The sequence below is a fragment of the Scleropages formosus genome, chromosome 7 (genome assembly GCF_900964775.1).
Source record: "Scleropages formosus chromosome 7, fSclFor1.1, whole genome shotgun sequence".
Classification (NCBI taxonomy): domain Eukaryota; kingdom Metazoa; phylum Chordata; class Actinopteri; order Osteoglossiformes; family Osteoglossidae; genus Scleropages; species Scleropages formosus.
Window position 1 is genome coordinate 19,712,647 of NC_041812.1, and position 21,038 is coordinate 19,733,684.

A 21,038-nucleotide genomic window follows, 5' to 3' on the forward strand; every position below is an offset into this window, starting at 1 on the left:
AAATATTTAAATTATTTTCTCTGGGATTGCAATGGAAAACAATCACTGTTTTATTTACCTCTCTTGGAGCTGTAATTCAGGATCTGAGAATGAAAATACAGAGAACCAGAGGTGGGTGGGGTAGTCAAAAACTGTGAGGAAAGTAGTCACTTCAGACACACTGATTGGAGCCTAACCTGGCAACACAGGGCATAAGGCTGGAGGGGGGGCAGTCACACCCAGGGTGGGATGCCAGTTCATCGCAAGGCACCCCAAGCAGGACTTGAACCCCAGACCCACAGGAAAGCAGGACCCAGACAAACTTGCCGCACCACCACACCCCCTTAGTCATGTCACAAAAACATCAAATAAAAGTAGCTCTACCTTGGTAAAAATAAAAAGTACCAGATCAAAATATGAAAATACTACCCAAGTGACTTCGATTCAAATTATTTTGGTGTTCTTAAAATACTAGCACTGCTAACAGCTTACTTACAAAAAAATAACAGCTGTATATTTTTTCAGTAAATTAAAGATTTTGTGCCAATAAAATGAGATACGGGGGTGCGGTGGTGCAGTAGGTTGGACCAGGTCCTGCTCTCCGGTGGGTCTGGGGTTCGAGTCCTGCATGGGGTGCCTTGCGATGGACTGGCGTCCCATCCTGGGTGTGTCCCCTCCCCCTCCGGCCCTACGCCCTGTGTTGCCAGTAGGCTCTGGTTCCCCGCGACCCCGTACGGGACAAGCGGTTCCGAAAAAATGAGATACTATTAATAAGACTAATCAAATTTTAAAAAGTGCAGCCTGGCAGGTATTATTGACTTAAATCTAAATTAATTTAAATGATGCCTTTGTTGCTGGTAACTTATAATTTATAATTTTTTTTGTGAAACATAGGGGGGTGCGGTGGCGCAGTGGGTTGGCCCACAGTCCTGTTCTCTGGTGGGTCTGGGGTTCGAGTCTTGCTTGGGGTGCCTTGCGATGGACTGGCGTCCCATCCTGGGTGTGTCCCCTCCCCCTCCGGCTTTACTCCCTGTGTTGCCGGGTAGGCTCCGCGACCCCGTATGGGACATGAATGAATTGGGTTGTCAATCAAAGCAGGACAAAATTCAGCGCTAAACCCTGATCGGTCTCATTGCAGAGAGAAATGTTAACCCTTTGTGTGTGTTACTTGCAATACGCGACAATCCTTGATGATTTAATATGTGATAGTCCACGGCACTGGGACAACTGGCCGTGTGCTGATCAGGGCTAATGAACTGTTGTCCAAACGATGCCGTTGCTTTTGAACTATGTGCTTCCCGGAAACTGTTCCACTATACACTGGTAAACAGTTCTCAGTTGCTCTGGATAAAAATGTCTTTTAAAGGGGAAATGAATGATATAACAGTTTTTTTTTTTTCCTGAAGAAAAGATATACTGAATCTGAAGGCAAAGGTTTTCACCTTCAACCGAGGTGCTTGTAAATTTCTCCGAGGCTCTCGGTCCAGAGAAAAACTGTGATTGATGTGACCCAAAGCTGACAAAGTCCAGCGAACTCAACGGAAGGCATCAGCTGACAGTGTGGAGACGCTGCGACTGGTTTACAATAAAAGTGCCTTGATTGGTTTGTAGGAGAGGAGACAAAAACATTAAATGTGAAAAACTGAAAAGTAATAAAAATATTTTTCTGACACTTTTCTCCAAAGCAACTTACAGTGTCAAGGTTACAATCATTTATACAGCTGGGCAATTTTACAGTAAATACCTTGCTCAAGGGTATTATAGCCAGAAGTAAGGCTCAAACCTCTAACCTTTCAGGCCAAAGGCAATAGCGCTAACCACTACACTACCAGCTGTCCCTGCAATATGTGCTAAAAAATAAATATAATAATAAAAGGGTGGCAATAATGTAATGGAATAAAAGTACATTTTATCTTTGCAAATATAGTCTAGTGAAAGTAACAGGTATCAATCACAACAACTACTTGGTTGAAGAACTGGTTAATGCATAGAAAGACTGGAAGGTTGGATTAGAAGCACACACGAATCAACACGTTCTCACACTTTATGTGGGAAGCAGGTTTTTAGTACCCTTGTGTGTGTGCTGTGTTGGACATGTAGTCTGAGTGGCCAAAGAAGGTGCGCTTTCTTTCACAGTTTCTTAGATGCTGAGAAGGAGTAATGCGTTACTTCAGGAAAGTGACTCAATATTTAATGTTGTGTTGCCGCGCACAAGCAGGAGGCTTTGCTGCCGACACATCTTGTGAGCCATTAAAACGGTTTCTCATGTTTCCTACATAAAGATAGCGAAAGTGAAAGCTTCAGAAATTACACAAGCGGTGCTCTCTCCTTGGTGCAGCTGGGATTTGCTTTCAGTGTGTCCTAGTTTAAGCTCTTTAAAGAGCGAGAAGTGATGTACGCAGCCTCCGCACCAGCGTGACACGCCAACGCTTTGCCTCGGCCTGGTCCCCCGTTATACCCAAACCCTTGAAAATCTCACGGCGGCCACGCGACCATGAACTTTGATCTTGGATCTGCTCATTCCATCTTCGGAGACCCTCAACAAGAGTCGTTTTGCGACCATCATCACCGATCATTAAAGTCATGGCTACCAGTAGAGTAGAAAATCAAATGAGGCCATTGAATTTTCATTCGTCATACATAAAAATATAAGCCATGAATACATTTCATATCCATCTTGATCAAAATGACTAAGGACCTTCATAAAAAGACTAATTTGTTTGGCCAGTGTCAACTCAACCTATATCCTTTTTAGCACGAACATGCAGCAATCGATGCGCGACCCCTGCACCCTCACATTGATACAAATACATCATCTTACCATTTATTGGATTCGCTGCTGTTATTGCCTTGAATAAAGCCAATACTGTATCAGCAAGCTCACTTTATATCTTTGGTATAAATAATGTTTCTGCAAAGCATTAAAATTCAGACATCGCCATGTGCACAAGCTTTCCTCAGCGCTACAAAAATCTATACATGTAGACTTTCAAAGTAAAGAATTTGCCCTGCTAGAGCGCTGTATTTTCGCATTATTGGATGGAAACATTAACTGACTTTTTCAATCTGTACTGCTGTAGAAAAGTAGAAGTTTAATCCAAATTTATTTGTAGCCTACTTTAATCCTATTACTTCCCAAAGCACATCATAATTGCATCCATTTGTATTTTTTACTGGAGCAATTCAGCAGCTGAATATTGTGCTCAGAGGATTTGCTGCCATAGCAGGCCCTTCCTCTTACTGGAACCAGCAACCTTCAGGTTACAAACCTGAGTCCTTTGCCTCTCTTCCATCTCCATCCCTTGCTGCCCACATAAGAAAAAGGGGTTTTTTTATTCCTGTTTGCTCACCTCACCCTCAGTTTCATCTTTGCCCCTGCAGCTCTGCGTGGAACATTCTAGTCATTGCGGTCGTGTCCTGCAGAGAGCACATCGAGTCCTGGGGGGAGCTTTCGACACCAAAATACATCCAGGATCCATCCGCTGAAAATCAGGACATTCGGGTTTGCGGATTTGACTGTTACTAGTTCAGGAACTTAACGAAAGCAACACTATCGAAATAATATCTAGAATTACCGAAACGTCACATGGGCACAGTATTAAAACCATCGCTATCGTTACAAAAGTATCTGGAGCCGAGGTGTGGAGGGCGCGACTGCCGGCCCTCGTGGAGTTAGGAGCAGAAAGCTTTGCGAAAGCCATTCCGGTCACATTCTGGCCCGGTCCCCACACGCGTCATTTCAACTGTAAAATCACACACTTGAGAAAGAAAGTCATTAGAGTGCGGAATGGCGCCCTTTCACAGCAAGGAGGGTTTCGTTCTTCAGCACTTTGACGGACGTCATTAAAGCCCAGGGGGGCCCGCGTGCCCGCCTTGTGGCTTCTGTTCAAGATGATGACTGGAGGGGAGCGAGAAGGCGTGGGTGTGTGTGTGTGTGTGTGTATATGTGTGTTGGGGAGGGAGGGGTTACCAAGCTGCAATGAATGTGCCCCGGCTGCCGTAATGGAATTCCCAGCGGAGCGCAGTCCGTCCTCACGAGGCGTCCCCATGGAAATCACGTTTCTGCTCTGCTCCCATCATTACGGGCAGCTCTGGAATGTGGCATCGCTCTGCATTCAGAGAAGGAGATGAACGGATAATGCGTGAGGAGAAGAGGTGGGGAGCGAGGGAAACGAGACTGGCGGTGAGAGTAAGACGCATTCAAGTATCAAAATGTTAAATCATTCGCTAACAAGGATTTTTTTTAAGGTTTGCTTGTTCTGTTGGTTGATTGAAACATTTCAGATCGTGTATATTTCTCAATCTTGCCATTGCATTACAGACAAAAACACTGCGCTCTCAAATAATTGCTGAGGATTCCAGGGCCAAATCCTAGAAACCTGTCAGCCCTGAAATATGAATAAGGCATAAATATTAATAATACGTGTAGCAATTCATCCTGGTCTGTATATCATAATCCTCAATAAGAGGGAGCAAAGCAAAGAAAAAGTTAAAACCAGAGCTTGCTCTTTTATTCTTTTTATTGCCCGAGAATGTTGGATAATACCAAAAGTTTAAATTCCAAAGACATAATTCACAAAGGTAAGTTCCTGATTTTTTTTCGTAAAAGTTTATTGTTGAGAAATCCTTTCACCATATACAGTACAACAACATACAAGATACATTTTTCTCTTCTGCTTTAAAAGGTGTGACCAGTACAGACCTTTTAATCTGATTTTAAGATCAACCAAATTCAGATTTGCTTTTGGCTTTTAACTGTTCCTAAGGATCCTGTACAGCAGTTTTCACTTATTATTACTCTTCATGAAGACGACACCATCGTTCCAAGTGTCTTGCAAGGTTATACAAAAAATTTTTCACTGATTTAACCACTTATACAGCAGGGTATTCCTACTGGGTCAACTCAGGGTAAGTGCCTTGATTAGTGCTCCTGTTGTTTGAGTGGGTTTCGAACCAGAAACCTTCATGCTGTAAGATTACGGCTCTAAATACTATGCTGTCCACAGACTTAACTTGATAACTTGAAACATTCAAACCTTAAAATTCTTGCCAAGAGTGCTCAGCTGTAAGGATTGGTCAAGGAGATATTTTCAAATAATTTCTTTTAAACTGCCGGGTTTTCTCTTTTGTTCATTGTTGGTATGTACCAATGTGTCATTATACAGAGCTAACACTTTGGGGCACGATGATCGGTACATTTATTGATGAGATTGCAGGGCTGTCATCCACATTCTTCTGGAAATGTCACTGTGAAATACCTGGAAGTACAGAAAAAACCTTATTTCTAAGATTTGAGAACTTTTGAGAGGATGTTCAAAAACATATTAGATAATTATGCATTGCTTGATTCTCAAGAGCACACTCTACCTTTTCTGTAGCAGCCTTAGAGAGAATAGCCAGGAAATGTAGTTATGTTAAAAGCACTGCGCTTGATTTTACTTAGATGTAATAAAACGGAAAACAGAATAAGAATGTTAATAGATTTTCTTAGCTGTTTCATTGTAGTTGTGTTCCACATAGAAGAAGGTCCTCCAAGTGTCTCCTTAAAGCATGCTGAGATGGAAAGTCTTCAACGGAAGACTCAACAAAGCACATACCAGAAACACAGTGAACCAACCGACATATGAAGCATTTGGAGAGGCTGTGGAACCCCGCTTCCGATTTCCTCCCGGCTTTGTGTCGTTCTCTCTCTCTGAAAGCTCCCATTTGCTCCCCCAGTCAGGCAAACGGAGAGGAAAGGGAGAAGGGAGACAAATTAACACATTTTTATTATTTCTCCTTAATGCATTTTGCTGAGCATTCAGAATGAAAACTGATTTAAATAAATAGTTTTTATTTTTAGAATGGAAGTGCAAGCTGGGGAAATGAGAAGAAGATGTGAGGTAAACATGGAAAGCAGCATACAGAGCGATGCTGAGCAACTGGGAAAGTTTGGTTTTTCACAGGTAGCTTCGAATACATCGCCACAAAGACACCGTCACTGAGACACAGGTGGTGAGGGAAGGACAGGAGTCTTGCATATCAACAGTTAGGGTTAGCGCATTACATGACAATCCGATAATGTTTTTACTTTAACTGAAAATTGTTTAATGCATGTTTTTAAGCGAAACCACCAACACATTTTATAGTTTTTAGGCATTCATCCATTCATGCACTAGGACTTTTATAGATATTTATGTTAAATACCTATAAAAGTGCAACTGCAATTTCCCTGCTGTGATATAAACCTGCAAAGCTTGAATGACCTCAGTCTTATTTCAGCTTTGAACAGAGGCACTTTATGACCTTCCCCCCTACTTCCAATTCCACATCTTGCTTTCCTTGGCCCTCTGTTAATAGGTTTAGAACCCAATCGGCTCTGCTGTGCAGATGTGGTCCCTTCTCCCAAGCACCAATTCCACATCTCTCGCATCCTCCTTACCGCCGCAGCGGAAACATAATATGTATACATATATATGGGGCTGCAGTGGGCTGAATTATTACACTGCTGTAATGGGTTCAGCAGCGACAGAGCACAGGATTTCACTGCAGATTCAGTTCCATGAAATGAGAAGTGTTTGTCTCATTAGAGCTTCAAATCTCTATATCTCTGTTTGCTAACCCTATATCCATTTCTCTCCTTGTTGGATCGGAGGGAGGCTGTTTGTTTTGCGGATGCCATTTTCACTTGCCTTGTTCCCAGCGCAGCATTAAACTGTTTGTATCCCTTACTAGCAATACATGGGCCTCATGCCAGTCTGGTATTAAGTTTAATCTGGTAAAAGGGAGGGGGGAGCTGTGGGCTGTAGAAGGGGCTTGGTCTCCGGTGCAAGCCAGTGGAAACTGTGAATGGGATTGGTTACTCGAATTATCGTGTGATCAGCTGAAACCCATCCGACTGCAGAAAGAAAGCATGGTCCCCTGCCACATGTTAAACTCTCAACATCTTTTATTTCATTACAGTGGAGCTTTTCTAAAAAGCGCAGCTTAACAATACACTGCGTATTTCTGAGCTAGCGGAGCGCTCGGTACACACCGCCTGAATTTTAAAACATATTCTCTTTAAGTCTTGAATCAACTGGTGTCCTGTTATGTAGTGACTAAGTTTTTTTTGTTTTTTTCCAAAGGCATGGTAACAGCTAAAGGGAAATCCCAGAGATGTTGCTCCTTTCCAATCTGACAATCCTCTACCTAAAATAAACATTTGCTACAAACAGCTCAACTTACACAACTGGAAACACCAGCTGATTTTAGGACTTTCTGCAACCACGCAGTGCTGGAGACAGACCAATAGACAGAAAGGTCAATAAAAATTGTTTTTAAGACATGTGCGAGTGCTAATAGCAGTTTCCAGAAGTACTTCCAGGGCTGGGACGGAACTTGAGGCATTGGTGATATCAGGGTTGCACATTAACATCATGAGGGTAGTGGGAGGTTTTGACATTAATAGTAGTTAGGTTAAACTGTAACCATGCACCCACACAAGGGAGGTTATGATCCCACTGGGAGGAAGAGAAAAACTAGTGTCCGTGTACCACCTGTGACACCGCTGCACCAACTGCAATACCATAGTTTAAGGATCTTTCAAATGTTCTCCTTCTGGGAAGGAGATTCAATCTAAAAGGAAACCCTACTGCACTCACAGGAGACACGGGTTCCTGTATTTTGCATATTTTTAATCTTCATGTTAAAGAACTGTGGTCCTCCAGGTGGCTTTGGCCAGTTGTCACAGGTTAGATGCTGGCAGCATGGCACATGAGCAGAGGAAGGAAATGAAAAGGATGATGGTTCTCCATACAGAAAATATGTGCCTCTCAGATACGCCAGGCTGAGGGAAACCTGTTCCCCATCTGCACTTGACTCCATCTCTTTGAGTTTGCTGGTGCTATTGGACTGGATTTGCTTTAATGAAGAAACTGATACTTTTTGATTAACCTCAACACAGGAACAGAGATGCATACCGTGGGTAATTCAAAAACAAACACGAAACACAGAGAAAATGCAATGAAGAGCTACAGTAAGTCTCACTGAAGACTGCTTGTGTGGGGTATGTGTAAAGTCACATACATTCAAGAAGTGAAATGCTACATTTCTTGAAGTTGTTCATATTAAAATTCACATTTACGACTTGGACACTTAAATTTCTTTAAAAATTTTAGTGGAAATATTGCTCTGTTTACTGCACTGGGCAGTTCACGTCACATGCCTGATCCTGGCCTTCCTCCCCCATGAGAAGGTTTTAAAGCACTTCCCTCATTCTACTGTTTATGGAAATGAGAATTTCTTTTGGAAATCACTACTCTATGTCATTTGCATATTTTCTTGGCAAGCTTGTGATATCAATAGTGTGGAAGTTAAAAACAATTTTTGCAAAAAGATGTTCTGCGGTACTTGGGATGACTTTTGCAGCTGTCATTTCCCACAGATGTTGATTCTCTGGAGAAAAAAGTAAACAAATTTAATTTTACATCAGCAATTATAGCTTTGGGAAATGTGCAAATTGTTTCAATCGGAATATTTTAAACAAAAGTAGAGGTTGCATTCACTAGCAGAACAAGGCTATACTGTTCTCTCTGCGTGTGACTGTTTCAGGGGTAATTTGTAAAATTGCTGGGTAGTGAAAACTCTTGTCCCTGTAGATCTACACTTTGTACCCTCAGTATTAAACCTCCCTTAATTAATTTTGAAACGTGTAGCGTTTGAACGAAAAAAAACCCGATCTTGATGCTTAAGTTTTCATTAACCAGACACTTAGCGCCTTCAAGCGGTTGCAGTAAGTACTGATTACACGTTTTTACAAGTCCTTATTCCAAAGCACTGTCCCTGCTTTCTCAAAGCGTGTACACTTGGACTCTATGAATCCACATGTGTTTATCGTGCGCATTGCTGAAGAGCGTTTTAAAGGCTGTTCTGATAGCTAGAGGAACCCTGGCGCCATTTTGGCTCAAACAGAGCCTGTCCGCCTCCTTACACACTATGCGGCCCAGGAGCCAAAATGAGCGGCGGAGCCGAGCGATTGGTAGGGCGCTCCGCTTGGAATCCAGGAAGTGAGCTCACGACAGTTTCTTGTGGACATGTTTCTGAGGGAGAAGAAAGTAAGCCGAAGTGTCCCAAAACCCCCGTGTACGATAGGAGGACCTTGAAGGGGGGGAAAAAAAAAAGAGACTGTTTGAGGTGGAATTCAATCGGCCGAAGGAGCTGAAAGAACTTGACGGGAGACAAGGAGGGCTGAAATCTGTGCTGCCGAGTGCGGGAGGTGCCCGCTGAGCCGCTGGAGTTCGCGGGAGAGGGAGGAAGAGAGAGGAAAAAAGAAGAAAAGGAACCGCGAAGGAAGGAGAGGCGCGGGGAGCGGCGCGTGGAGAGCCGACTGGGCGGACGGTGAGGACGAAGATGGAGAGGAGCGCGAGGAGCGCAGCGAGGAGGCGCGAGCTGGCGGCTGGAGCGGCTCCGCGCGCTCCGTGAGAGAGACAGAGACAGAGAGGGAGAGGAAAACGCCAGGAGGAACGGGAAAGAAGGTGTAACACCCAACACCGCGTAAACACACACTTCAAACACACCTTAGACTAAGTTTAAAAGCCGTTTTTAGGGCGCCGTTCGCGACTTTGCGCACACACTGGACTGAACTTGAGATGTCATAATAATAAGTCGTGGAACACGAAGTTTATCGGTGTTGTGTAGAACAAAATTACAACAACGAAACGGCTCGGCGGTAACTGAAATGATCTTTTTCGTGAATTTCAGGAAACTCACTGCTGCCCGTGAACACTTTTTTGTGCTCTTTTGTGGGGGGTTTGGTTAGCTGGGCGCACGGCCTGCTGACTGCTGCTGTTGAGTGTTGACTGTTGTCGGGTTTAACGTATTTAAAATAGGACATTACTGTAGGGTCAGGAAATGACAGATTATTGATTTTTGTTGACTTTTTTTTGGCCGTACTTATCCTTTTCTCGGGTGGCTTTTCCTCTCTCTCCATTACTTTTTCCCTCTTCGTACCTCTTCGAAGGAAGAAAGCCGTTGTTTTCACCATCTTAGTTTTATAAAATACTTAGTTAATTTTCACTAAACTTGTATTTACAGCGCTGTTACTCCGAAACTCAGCACAGCAGGGTGTTGTGCGGTTTGACTGTCGTTGTTCAGCTCTGCCTCTGTTTCCTCAGCGTCCGCTTGGTCCTTTCGGCTCTTCTGCTTGTTTGTTGTCCTTCCTGTTCCCGCCCGGGCGATGGGCACGAGGTCGCTGAGCTGAGCTACTCTCCCTGAAGCTGTGTGTGTCCTGCACTGTCTCCTTAATTAATGGAATGGTGTCCATTTCATAATTCCCTCTTTACATATTTTAAAATTCAACTGTTATAATTGTTTGCACTCTCTCTCGCTCTTTTTTTTTTAAATGTTAAGATGTTTTGAAGAGGTGTGGTATACAGCAAAATAATATGAAACTCAAAGGATCACACAGATGTTTTTTTTTTTTTTTTTTTTTAGAAATTTGACACTAAATGATGTGAAGTTAAGGCAACTAACGAAAACTGACACATTTTCTTTCTTTCTTTTTTTTTTTTGTCGCTGCATTCAGGTTTTGTTTTGCCCTCTCCTCCCCTCCGCTTCCTTGCTGCGGCTAACCCAGCTGGGCAGTTAGTGCGCCTCTGGTGTCGGCCGGGTACGTTCCAAAGGAGGCCGGCACCTGGCTGCCTGCGGCACTGGGACTGCATGATTTGCCGATGATGATGGTTATCTACTGGACCGTGGGGGGTAAGATCATGACATGATGGGCTGCGGGACGAGCAAGGTGCTCCCAGAGCCGCCCACGGAAGTTCAGCTGGACCTAGTGAAAAGTGTTGAGCCCCAGAAGGACCCCTACAAGCACTTCATCCGTGGTGATGATGGCAGCGGAGCAAAGGTGGAAAAGCAGAGCTCACCTTCCCCGCATGTCCCAGCCCTGCTGCCTCCTGGAGGCACCTGCGAGCCCACGGACTCGCGTCGCAACAAGGTGGCCAAGTACCGGGCCAAGTTTGACCCACGCGTCACAGCTAAGTACGATATCAAAGCACTGATTGGGCGTGGCAGCTTCAGCCGTGTGGTGCGTGTGGAGCACAAGAGCACACGGCAGCCGTATGCTATCAAGATGATTGAGACTCGCTACCGAGAGGGCCGAGAGGTCTGCGAGTCGGAGCTCAACGTGCTCCGTCGCGTGCGCCACACTAATATCATTCAGCTGATGGAGGTGTTTGAAACCGCCGAGCGTGTATATATGGTCATGGAGCTGGCTACAGGCGGTGAGCTCTTTGACCGCATCATCGCTAAGGGCTCCTTCACCGAACGTGATGCGACGCGTGTCCTGCAGATGGTGCTGGATGGTGTCAAATACCTGCATACGTTGGGCATCACGCATCGTGACCTCAAACCCGAGAACCTGCTGTACTACCACCCGGGTGCCGACTCCAAGATCATGATCACGGATTTTGGCCTGGCCAGCACTCGCAAGAAGGGTGACGAGTGCTTGATGAAGACCACATGTGGAACGCCTGAGTACATTGCACCAGAGATCCTGGTGCGCAAACCGTACACCAACGCCGTGGACATGTGGGCGCTGGGGGTCATCTCCTACATCTTGCTCAGCGGCACCATGCCATTTGAGGATGAGAACCGGACCCGACTGTACCGGCAGATACTCAAGGGGAAATACAGCTTCTCAGGGGAGGTAGGGCCCCTCATTCCACCCTCTAGCTCGCTCCCCCCACTATCATTATTGTACTAAATGGCTGACATGCCCCACCCCCACCCCCAAGTGGGGTCTGTACAGGAAAGCAGATGTTTTGAGTTCCTTCTCCTCGACTCCCGCTCCCCTCCTTTTTGGGGGAATATATGTCTCTCATTTGCAATGATCAGATTTTGAAAGTTTGATGTGTTCGCTGTTTCGCTCAGTTTCTGAACTCTCTTTGAAATGTGTGCTCCTGTGGGCCTGAGAGTTTTCAGTGTTTGCTCACAGAGGGGGAGAGAGCAGAAGGCTGTGTGGAATATGAGAAGGTTTTGGTCTAGGAGTTGCGTGTGAGAATGTGTGTGCGTTGCAGCGTTTGTGTTTTTGACTGGGTGTGTTGAGTCGGTGGCTGTGTTTGTTAAAGAGAATTTCTGTCTGTGTGTCTTACATAAAATACGGTAGTTCCAGAGAATGGTGGTAGTGATGTGAACATTCCCAGAAACCCCCCCATATTGCTTTCGTGGAACGTCTGCTCCAATTACTTAACATCTACGCTGCATTTTATAATGATCCAACATGAAAGACAGTGGTTATGGAAAATAGAGCAGTTGTGAACATTCCCAGAGCCCCTTGCGAGTGCAACACAGTGTTGGTTCCCATTATCCAGGTCTGGCAGCGTTTGTCTGCTGTCCCATCACAGCGGTAGTCATGACAGCAGACAACAGGGAGTTCAAGACCCTGTGTTTTCTCCCCTGCTGGGTTTCATTCACTTGGTGGGGTTTTTCACTTTGTGATGCTTGCTTAAAGGTTATCTCTGCGTGCAACATATTTCTCCATATACACAAAAAAGTTTCTAATCTGCTAAGGGGGCAGCAATGACTGTGAAGAGAGGAAGTCCAGAAGCAGCTCTCTCAGAGTTGGGTCTTTGTTTCTCAGGGGCCTTCTGTGTGCAGACTGAGAGAACTGCTTAACCAAGCCAAACACAGAGCAACCTTAGATTTGCACTGTAAGGGTTGAAGGGAAGCTAAAAAAAACACAAAAGCTGCATGCTCTTTCACATTTTTCAGAAACCTTACCTGCGGTGTGTGAAAGAGGCTTGAGTGGATGATACTTCTGCAAGCACTCTGTTGCTTTCAAGCCCTGCCTTTGATACAGTACAATACCTGTGGTGCTGATTTTATGGATGAGATGTGTGACCAGCTCCTGGCACATGAATAAGGCTACTGATATTTTATGTCCACGAGAAAATTTGTTGTATTGGGGTGATGCACATGAATTAGGCTGATGAAAGGGTATTTTAGAAATTCATACTGGGTTTCAGTGTAGGGTGTGCTTCCAGCAACTTTTGACTTCCAAGTTTGTCTCATACCACAATATTGCCTTGATGTTTACTCTGGAGAAAATAGTCTCAGTTGACAACTTTACAGTGGATGTGCCACTTCTAATGGTGTTTGTTCAAAAGAAATGTGATGTGTTGAGCAGAATTTGATGAGTTTGTCGTGAGGCTGTGCTGTGTGTTGGGAACTTTAGGATGTGTTGTGCTTTATGCTGATACAGATTTGTGTGCCAGGGACACTTAGTAGCATAATGGTTAGAGCTATGGCCTTTGGACCCAAAGGTCGCAGGTTTGAACCTTCTCTCCAGCTGTAGTACCCTTAAGTTGGGTACTTACCTTAAATTGCTCCAGTAAAATTATACAGTTGTTTACAAATTTATACAGCTGTAAGTTCCTTAATTTTGTAAGTCACTTTGGAGAAAACCTAAGTCAACAAATGTAATGTTTCGGTCAAGTTTGCTTTGTGTGTTCACCTGATGGAGAGGTGAAGTGTCACTTGGGTGTTGTTTGGATCACAAGATGTCAGTGTTTCTATGTGTTTAGTTCACTGGGGCATGAAGGCGTCGTTGCTTGTGTGTTTCTCTCTGAGGAAGCTGAACGTGTTGCTGCTTTTTCGTTGCTTTCAACTCTCAGTTGCATGGAGGTGTCAGATACAAATGCACCCCTGAAGATCTTGTATGGTTTTGCTGGCGGCAAAGTATGACAACAAAACGTCAAACTTAAAAAAAAAAAAAAAAACATAACAGGCACACGCCAACATAGACACACATGCGTTTGCTGACTATGTTTACTGATATGTGAGACTGTAACCTGCAGGTCCTGTCTGCAAAAATGTGTACCTCTGTGCTTTGGCTCTGTCACCTTTCTCTCATTCACATTTTGTATCACAAGTTTCCCTGCTCCAGATTGTATACTTCTCTGCCTTTTTTTTGCATCTTTTAGGTCTATTGAAGATTTTTTGTTGTTTCTCTATGCCTTGCAAACTGTGTTTTGTTCAAGGTGTAATATTTAAACATTATGTCCTGTTTTCATGTCCATGGGCCCTTTAGAGTACACTCACACTGAATCTGCTTGTCCCAAGCGGGGTCGCGGTGAACCGGAACCTAACCCGGCAACACAGACCACAAGGCTGGAGGGGGAGGGGAGACACCCAGGATGGGATGCAAGGCCATCGCAAGGCACCCCAAGCAGGACTTGAACCCCAGACCCACCAGAGAGTGGGACCTTGCCAAGCTCATTGCGCCACTGTGCCCCCCCCGAGTAGTAGAGGGATATTTATTATTTTGTTGTGTAGATGATATTTTTTAGTGATGGTTTTACAGTTTCTTACATTTGCATTGCTGAAAAATTCATGCTGAATGGCTTTATGCAGGCTAATATGGCAGAGTCGGAATACGCAACCTTCAGATTACAAGTGTCTCTGTTACAATACCTGCTGCCCTATATGTCAAAAGTAAGTGGTAGTCATTGCATGCTTTTTAGTAACAAATATGTGGGCTTTATTTGGAGTAGTAAACTCATATTGTGTAGGCATGAAAGTGACAGCGACCACCAGGCTTGTAGAGCTGCCCAGTGTCCGCAGGGGACAAAATTGCCGGATGTGTTCCGTGTGCAAAAAGCAGACTGTGGAAGGCTGTTGACCTTTTGTGGCTTTTATAGCTTCACATTTTGGTGCCAAATTTACAAATAAGTAGGTTTGTTTTTCAGTGACTGTCATTTTAGTCATCCTCGATGCAAAGAATGAGTAAACATTCCTGCAAGTCAGACAGTCATTTGTGCTATGTTGCCACATTTCTGCCTGATGAACTGTGCTTATGCATTTTTACTCTGTGCTTGGCTGCTTCTGTGCCTGGTGCAAGACTTTGCTGCTGTGAGCCAGCCAAAAACAGCAGTTGCCCCCCCCGTCCATGGTACAAGGGCAGGCCTGGTTGTGAGGTCTGCTGTGTGTGTGAGGTGTGTGGACCTCATGTGGGTCTCATGTGTCCTTCCCACCTGTGCTTTCCCTTTGTGGACCCTGGCATGGCTTTGAGACTCTGAGTAAGGTCTGATCTCCTACTGCGAGTCAGAGAAGCACCAGATGGAGTCGACCCCTGTGGTGCCTTCCTTCAGGGTATGGGAGGGGGTCTGTCGTGGGCAGACAAAGAACAGCCGTGAGCTGCTCAGTTTTGGTGAGAGCTGAGCCAACTCGGAAAGCTCTCTTCCCAGTATGTGTCTATACAACACAGTTTTTTGTTGTTCGCTGAAAATTGCATCCATCACTTAATCTCCCTCTTAGCCAGTTAATCCTAAAGTTTTTCTCTCATGCTCTTTTTTTTAACTCTTAGTGTTAAGAAGAAACACACTGTCTGAAACCACTTGTCCCAAGCAGGGTCGCAGCAAGCAGGAGCCTATCCCGGCAACACTGGACGCAAGGCTGGAGGGGGAGGGGACACACCCAGAACGGGACGCCAGGCAGTCACAAGGCACCCCAAGCAGGACTCGAATGCCAGACTTACCAGAGAGCAGGACCCAACCAAGCCTGCTGTACCGATGCGCTCCCCTCTAAGAACAAACAAAAATGTTTAAATTGTAAAAACTTAACTTTTGATACTTAAATGCAGTATAAATGGTGACTATTAAAGTGGACTTTTTTTTATAAAAACATCTAAAATGAAGCTGAAGATTTTAGCAGATTGTTACATGCTGCCCATTGGTGCCCTCTGCTGTCTGCCAAATTCTTTAACATTTTCTTACACAGTCACCTCCAGAATTATTAGCACCCTTCATGAAAATGAGGAAAAAATAATATATAAAATGAACAACGGAAGCTCTGGGTGATATTTTAAGCTTAAACATATGTGGAAGCCATATACTTTTATCTCAACACTTTTTTCCAAACATAAACTTGAGTAGAACAGGACTGTACAAGCGTCCCTCACGTGACTCGGTTTCTTAGTGAAATTCAGTTAACGGCGATTTCTGTGTTGAGGGGATCAAATTACCAATATTTCTCTAAGGGAGAAAAATGGGAAAAAATGTCACCTAAAAATCAATATATGAAAAAAAGAATTTTTATGCATGATAGTAGTAAGGCCACCGTATTTTATTACATTTGTAGCAAAATGATTACTTTTAGTTTGTCATTTTCATTAATTTATTCATTATCAATAATTGCTTGCTAATACAGGAAGTATTATATATGGGCACGTCAGCATCAGAACTGGACCATGGAGCAATGGAAGAAGGTGGCCTTTTCTGATGAATCACGCTTTCTTTTAGGTCATGTGGATGGCCGGATGCATGTGCGTCCTTTACCTGGGGAAGCGGTGGCAGCAGGATGCACTATGGGAGGAAGGCAAGCTGGTGGGGGCAGTGTGATGTTCTGGCCAGTGTTCTGCTGGGAAACCTTGGGTCCTAGCATTCATGTGGATGTTACTTTGATACGTACGGCCTACCTAAATGTTACAGATTACATACACCCCTTCATGGCAACGGTGTTCCCTGATGGCAGTGGCCCTGCCACACTGCAAAAATTGTTCAGGAATGGTTTGAGGAACATGACAAAGAGTTCAGGGTGTTGACTTGGCCTCCAAATTCCCCAGATCTCAATCCAATCAAGCATCTGTGGGATGTGCTGGAAAAACAAGTCCGATCCATGGAGGCCCCACCTCTCAATGTACATGATTTAAAGGATCTGCTGCTAACGTCTTGGTGCCAGATACCACGGGATACTTTCAGTGGTCCTGTGGAGTCCATGCCTCAATGGGTCAAAGCTTTTTGGTGGCACGAGGGGGACCTACACAATATTAGGCTGGCAGTTTTAATGTTTTGACTGATCAGTGTATATTAAATTCACTTAGTATTAGTAAGTACTTTTACAGTGCAGGGTTGCTGTGGTATTGTTTACCCCACAAGTGTAGGTTGTGGCTTTGTTTCGTACACACATACATACGAAGGGAGGACAGCCAGTGGAAACACACCTGCAGATAATGTCATTGTCACCAACCCTCTATTTAAACTTCTGTAGCAGTAAGGGACTCAGTGATGTGCTATGATGGTACAGAATGTCACTGCCAAAGAATCCACTTACTATACCTACTCCATATCATGTACCGTGTTGTTGTACATTTACAGTTGCATTTATTCATTTAGCAGACGTTTTTCTCCAAAGCGACGTACATCTCAGCAAAAATACAATCTGTGCATTACGTTAAGAGAAAGAGACATGGCTGCAGACATGTGATTCTTAAGTAAACCTAGTTTGTTACCTACCACTTGATGCACCGATGTTCATTATTGTTGTCCCACAGTATAATGAAAAGCACAAGTTTCACACATACGTTATCTGTCCTCAATCCTGCTCCCAGAAAGAATCTACTGTGTAACAATATCTCAAATAGTTAATAGTTACATGTTTAATTTCTATGGACTCAGCCCAGATTCAAAGTCCTGTTCCTACTGTAGTCCCCTTTCACAAAGTACTTACCCAGAATTGCACTTGCAAAAATTACTCAGTTGTATAAATGGGTGCATAACTGTATGCAGTTTAATGTCAGTTGTAATGCTATTTTGACCTTAATTGGTGGTTGTGATTGGTTGAGGTTGTCTGTTATAGGAAGTAGTTTTCACATTTTTCCTTATACAAAGCATAATTGTTTCCGCACCTTGTTGTACTGTGTTCTGTTATTTTCTTAAATACCCCCATGAGCATTTATTCCATGTTTGCTTTGTTGTTTTTGTTGTTCTGCTGAGTGATTGCTTTGGTCTGAATACCAAGAACGGGAGTTTTGTTGTCGAGTATCACCTTTGTGGTATTGACTGCATACTGCATGTGAGATTGTACTGTCAGTTGCATCTTTGTCAAGATTGCATGGAGGACATTTATGGAAATACAAGGACAGTGTAATGGGCAAAAATGCTGTTGTACTTAAGCCTGTTGTACAGAGGTTGTATTATAAGCTGGGGTTTTTTTGTTTTGTGGTATGGCACCGTGTTACACATTGGAGTGCATTCACCAAAGGAATTATACAGTAAAAAAAATCCCCAAAGTACTATTGGTTTAATGCTTTAAAATATTTCTCAGAGTGGGTTTCATTCTTTTTGTATTAGCCCACCCAATTCTTTATCACGTATCGTAGGGAGCAGGTAGCACAGTGTTTTGAACCTTTACTTTGCAATCTAGAGGTCCTATGTACAAATCTCATTACAGCTGTATTAACCTTTATCAAGGTGTTTGTATTTGCTGTGTTGCTTGTAGAAGAATAATAAATAATGAATGTTGCTTAACCATCATTGTCAGGTGTGAACTCACCAAATGTTAATAATCTAAAGCAAAGACCTTTGTACAAGTGAATATCTGTTACACAAATGCATGTTCTCAAATTGATGTTCACTTCCCTTCTTTTTTGTCTTTATCTTTCACAGCCCTGGCCAAGTGTATCCAACTTGGCCAAGGACTTCATTGACCGTGTGCTGACTGTGGATCCCAATGAGCGGATGACTGCAGGGCAGGCTCTTAAGCACCCTTGGATTGTTAGCATGGCAGCATCATCCTCCATGAAGAATTTGCACCGCTCTATCTCGCAGAATCTCCTGAAGAGGGCATCATCGCGCTGCCACAGCACCAAGTCGGCCCAGTCAACACGTTCTAGCCGCTCAACCAGGTCCAACAAGTCACGGCGCGCTCGGGAGCGGGAGCTACGCGAGCTGAACCGCCGCTACCAGCAGCAGTACAATGGCTGAGGCTAGACAGTTTGGTCTTCCTTAGCCAAGCTTAAAGACAAATCCTGCTGCAGGAACTGAAGCACAGCTTGAGACTCCCCTGGTGGAATGGACCCTGGCCTTGCATTGGCTCCAATACTGCGCAGACAAAGAACTTTACCTTTCTGAGTGACTATCATCCTCATCCCTTTTTTTACCATTGTTTCTTTCTTTCTGTGTGTATGTCAGGTTTTTATTTATTTATTGTCCATTGTTATAGCTAAGGTCACTTGAAGGCTTAAAAGATGAAGGGTCTGTTGAGCAGAATTCTGGGAAATGAAGGTGTAAATGAAGAGAGGGCTGTTTCTTGCATGTTTTATATTAGCTGTGAATTGTTATGTCAGAGTGCTGAATGTTTGCAAATGGAAAGGAACAGCAATAATAGAAGGCAATAACAAGAAATGGATGAGTAAATTCAGAGTTTAAACTCTTGGTATAGCTGTATTGTCCAATTTTTGTTTAGTGTTGTGAAGATTAAGTCAAACAATCAGTTTTTGTTCTAAGCCCCTTGTTGATGAACATATGTATGCCTAAGATTATATATATATATATATATATATATATAAAGAACCTTCTTGCTGGTCTTTTGAATATCTGGTATGTTGTATGTGACTCTTTCAGTGTTTAATGTAACTGTGAGCAGTAAGTGCAGAGTCAGTGTTGTAACTGCTGCAGTCCTACTCTTATCTTTGCCTTCAGGGTAGTGGCTGCAGTGGTTGTCGGGGCATGTCCTGCTCCTCTCCAGCACATCAACACAAGGCCTTTGGCCTGGTTGTGCTTGGTGCCTGACACTGGCGGAGCACTCATTCAGTGTGAATGGTATGAGATTGGCCTCTGTCAGTCATTCATTGCCATTAGCTTGACTATGGAAGACAAACCAAGCAGTTAGACCCTAGCTGCTGATTACCTGTTGGTGGTACAGAGTCTGTAACCTTTGCAGCTGACTTAAAAACACACATACAGAGGAGAAAGCTGTTGAGACAGTTTGCTGGCCTGTTGTGTGGACAGAGCAGAGTGACACTTACTGGCATGACACTGGGCTGTGCGCTCAGCTCTTTGTGCTTCAGCTAAATGCTGGGACTTCTGCTCGGCATGCCAAACACTGCTGAGCGCAAGGCTTTTAGACCACTGCGTAGGACCGAGGGCAGAGCTTCCTTGTTCTGTCAGAGCATGTCCGAGGCCACGTGTACTGCTGTCTGTTGTGTCCCTGTGCTCCTGAAGTAGTAGAAAAACTTGGTGACTTCCTTGCACCACAAACAGCTCGTAGTTGTACAGTTACACCCTTTCTGTGTCTGTCTTGGAAAGGGAATGTTTTTGTTATCTGGACACCCCCCCCCCCATCTTATGCATACTGAGCCTTGGCAGGGGCAAGATGTTTTTCTTAGCACAGCAAGTGTCAGATTTGGATCAGGTGGCTGGATGTTTTTTTTTTTTTTCTCCTTTTTAGTGAACCTCAAATAGTGAACACTACATGATGACTGTAAACTCAGTCGTATATATTTTATGAGGTCTCTTCAAAATGCAGCTGAAGAGGAATCTGACTGCCTGGTTTAAAGAATCTACCCCAATCAAAGATAAATGGCTGGGGTGGTGCAGCACTACCACAGTAATAATGGTAAAATGAAGGATTGGGTGTCAGGTTTTCTTGTACAAACCCATGACAGCCAGTTGTTGAATAGGATGTAGCAGTTTGGAGGGAGATCTTTTGTGAACTGTAACTTAACCTACTGCTGTGAAGATACTGTCAGTCTTGCCCCTAAGAGAATGCTAAAAACACCAAAAAATAGAAACCGTAATGCACAGAGTGCCTCCGTTGTTTTTCTTGCTGTTACATACCAGTATTATAATTGTATAAAGGGCCATTTTTTATTCATTCACCCCACAAGTATTTTTGTGTCTGTCTGCAAACTTTAAACAAAATAACCATAAATAGATGCATAGCTGGAAAAACAAAAGTATGGCTGGTTTTTGGTGATATCCAGTACATGTAAGAAATCCACCTTCAGCCATTTAACTTATCATTAAGCCCTGACACTTTATTTAATAAATCCAGTCCTAGATGTGAGAAACCAAAGCCACCTTTGGCATCTATGGTTATGGTTGTTTGTATAATCACATTTTTTACACGTTCTTAGGAACTTTCTGCTGGTTATTTTGCAACTGGAGATATTCTCTTCATAATCATGAACCGTAAAATAGATGAAAGATTTATTTCTACCATTTCTTTTTGATTTTATTGGAAGTTAACTTTATTTTGATGTTTTAAATTAATATGTGAATCTGTTTTTAAATACTGGAATTGCCTTATGGCAGTCTTTA

General features: G+C 43.6%; 1 protein-coding gene across 3 annotated transcripts; it reads left to right on the forward strand.

Annotated features, from left to right (window-relative positions):
* The first annotated feature begins 4,110 nt into the window (after positions 1–4,110).
* pskh1 (protein serine kinase H1) lies at positions 4,111–19,221 on the forward strand. 3 transcript variants are annotated; one of them, XM_018726685.2, is made up of 3 exons: positions 4,111–4,162; positions 10,523–11,647; positions 18,384–19,221. In XM_018726685.2, the coding sequence occupies exons 2-3, from the start codon at positions 10,712–10,714 to the stop codon at positions 18,699–18,701; spliced, it is 1,254 nt and encodes a 417-aa protein (XP_018582201.1). In that variant the 5' UTR covers positions 4,111–4,162; positions 10,523–10,711; the 3' UTR covers positions 18,702–19,221. The 3 variants fall into 3 exon arrangements, with proteins under 3 accessions (XP_018582201.1, XP_018582199.1, XP_018582200.1); XM_018726683.2 differs by lacking the exon at positions 4,111–4,162 and adding an exon at positions 8,924–9,473; XM_018726684.2 differs by lacking the exon at positions 4,111–4,162 and adding an exon at positions 8,924–9,336.
* Positions 19,222–21,038: the final 1,817 nt, after the last annotated feature.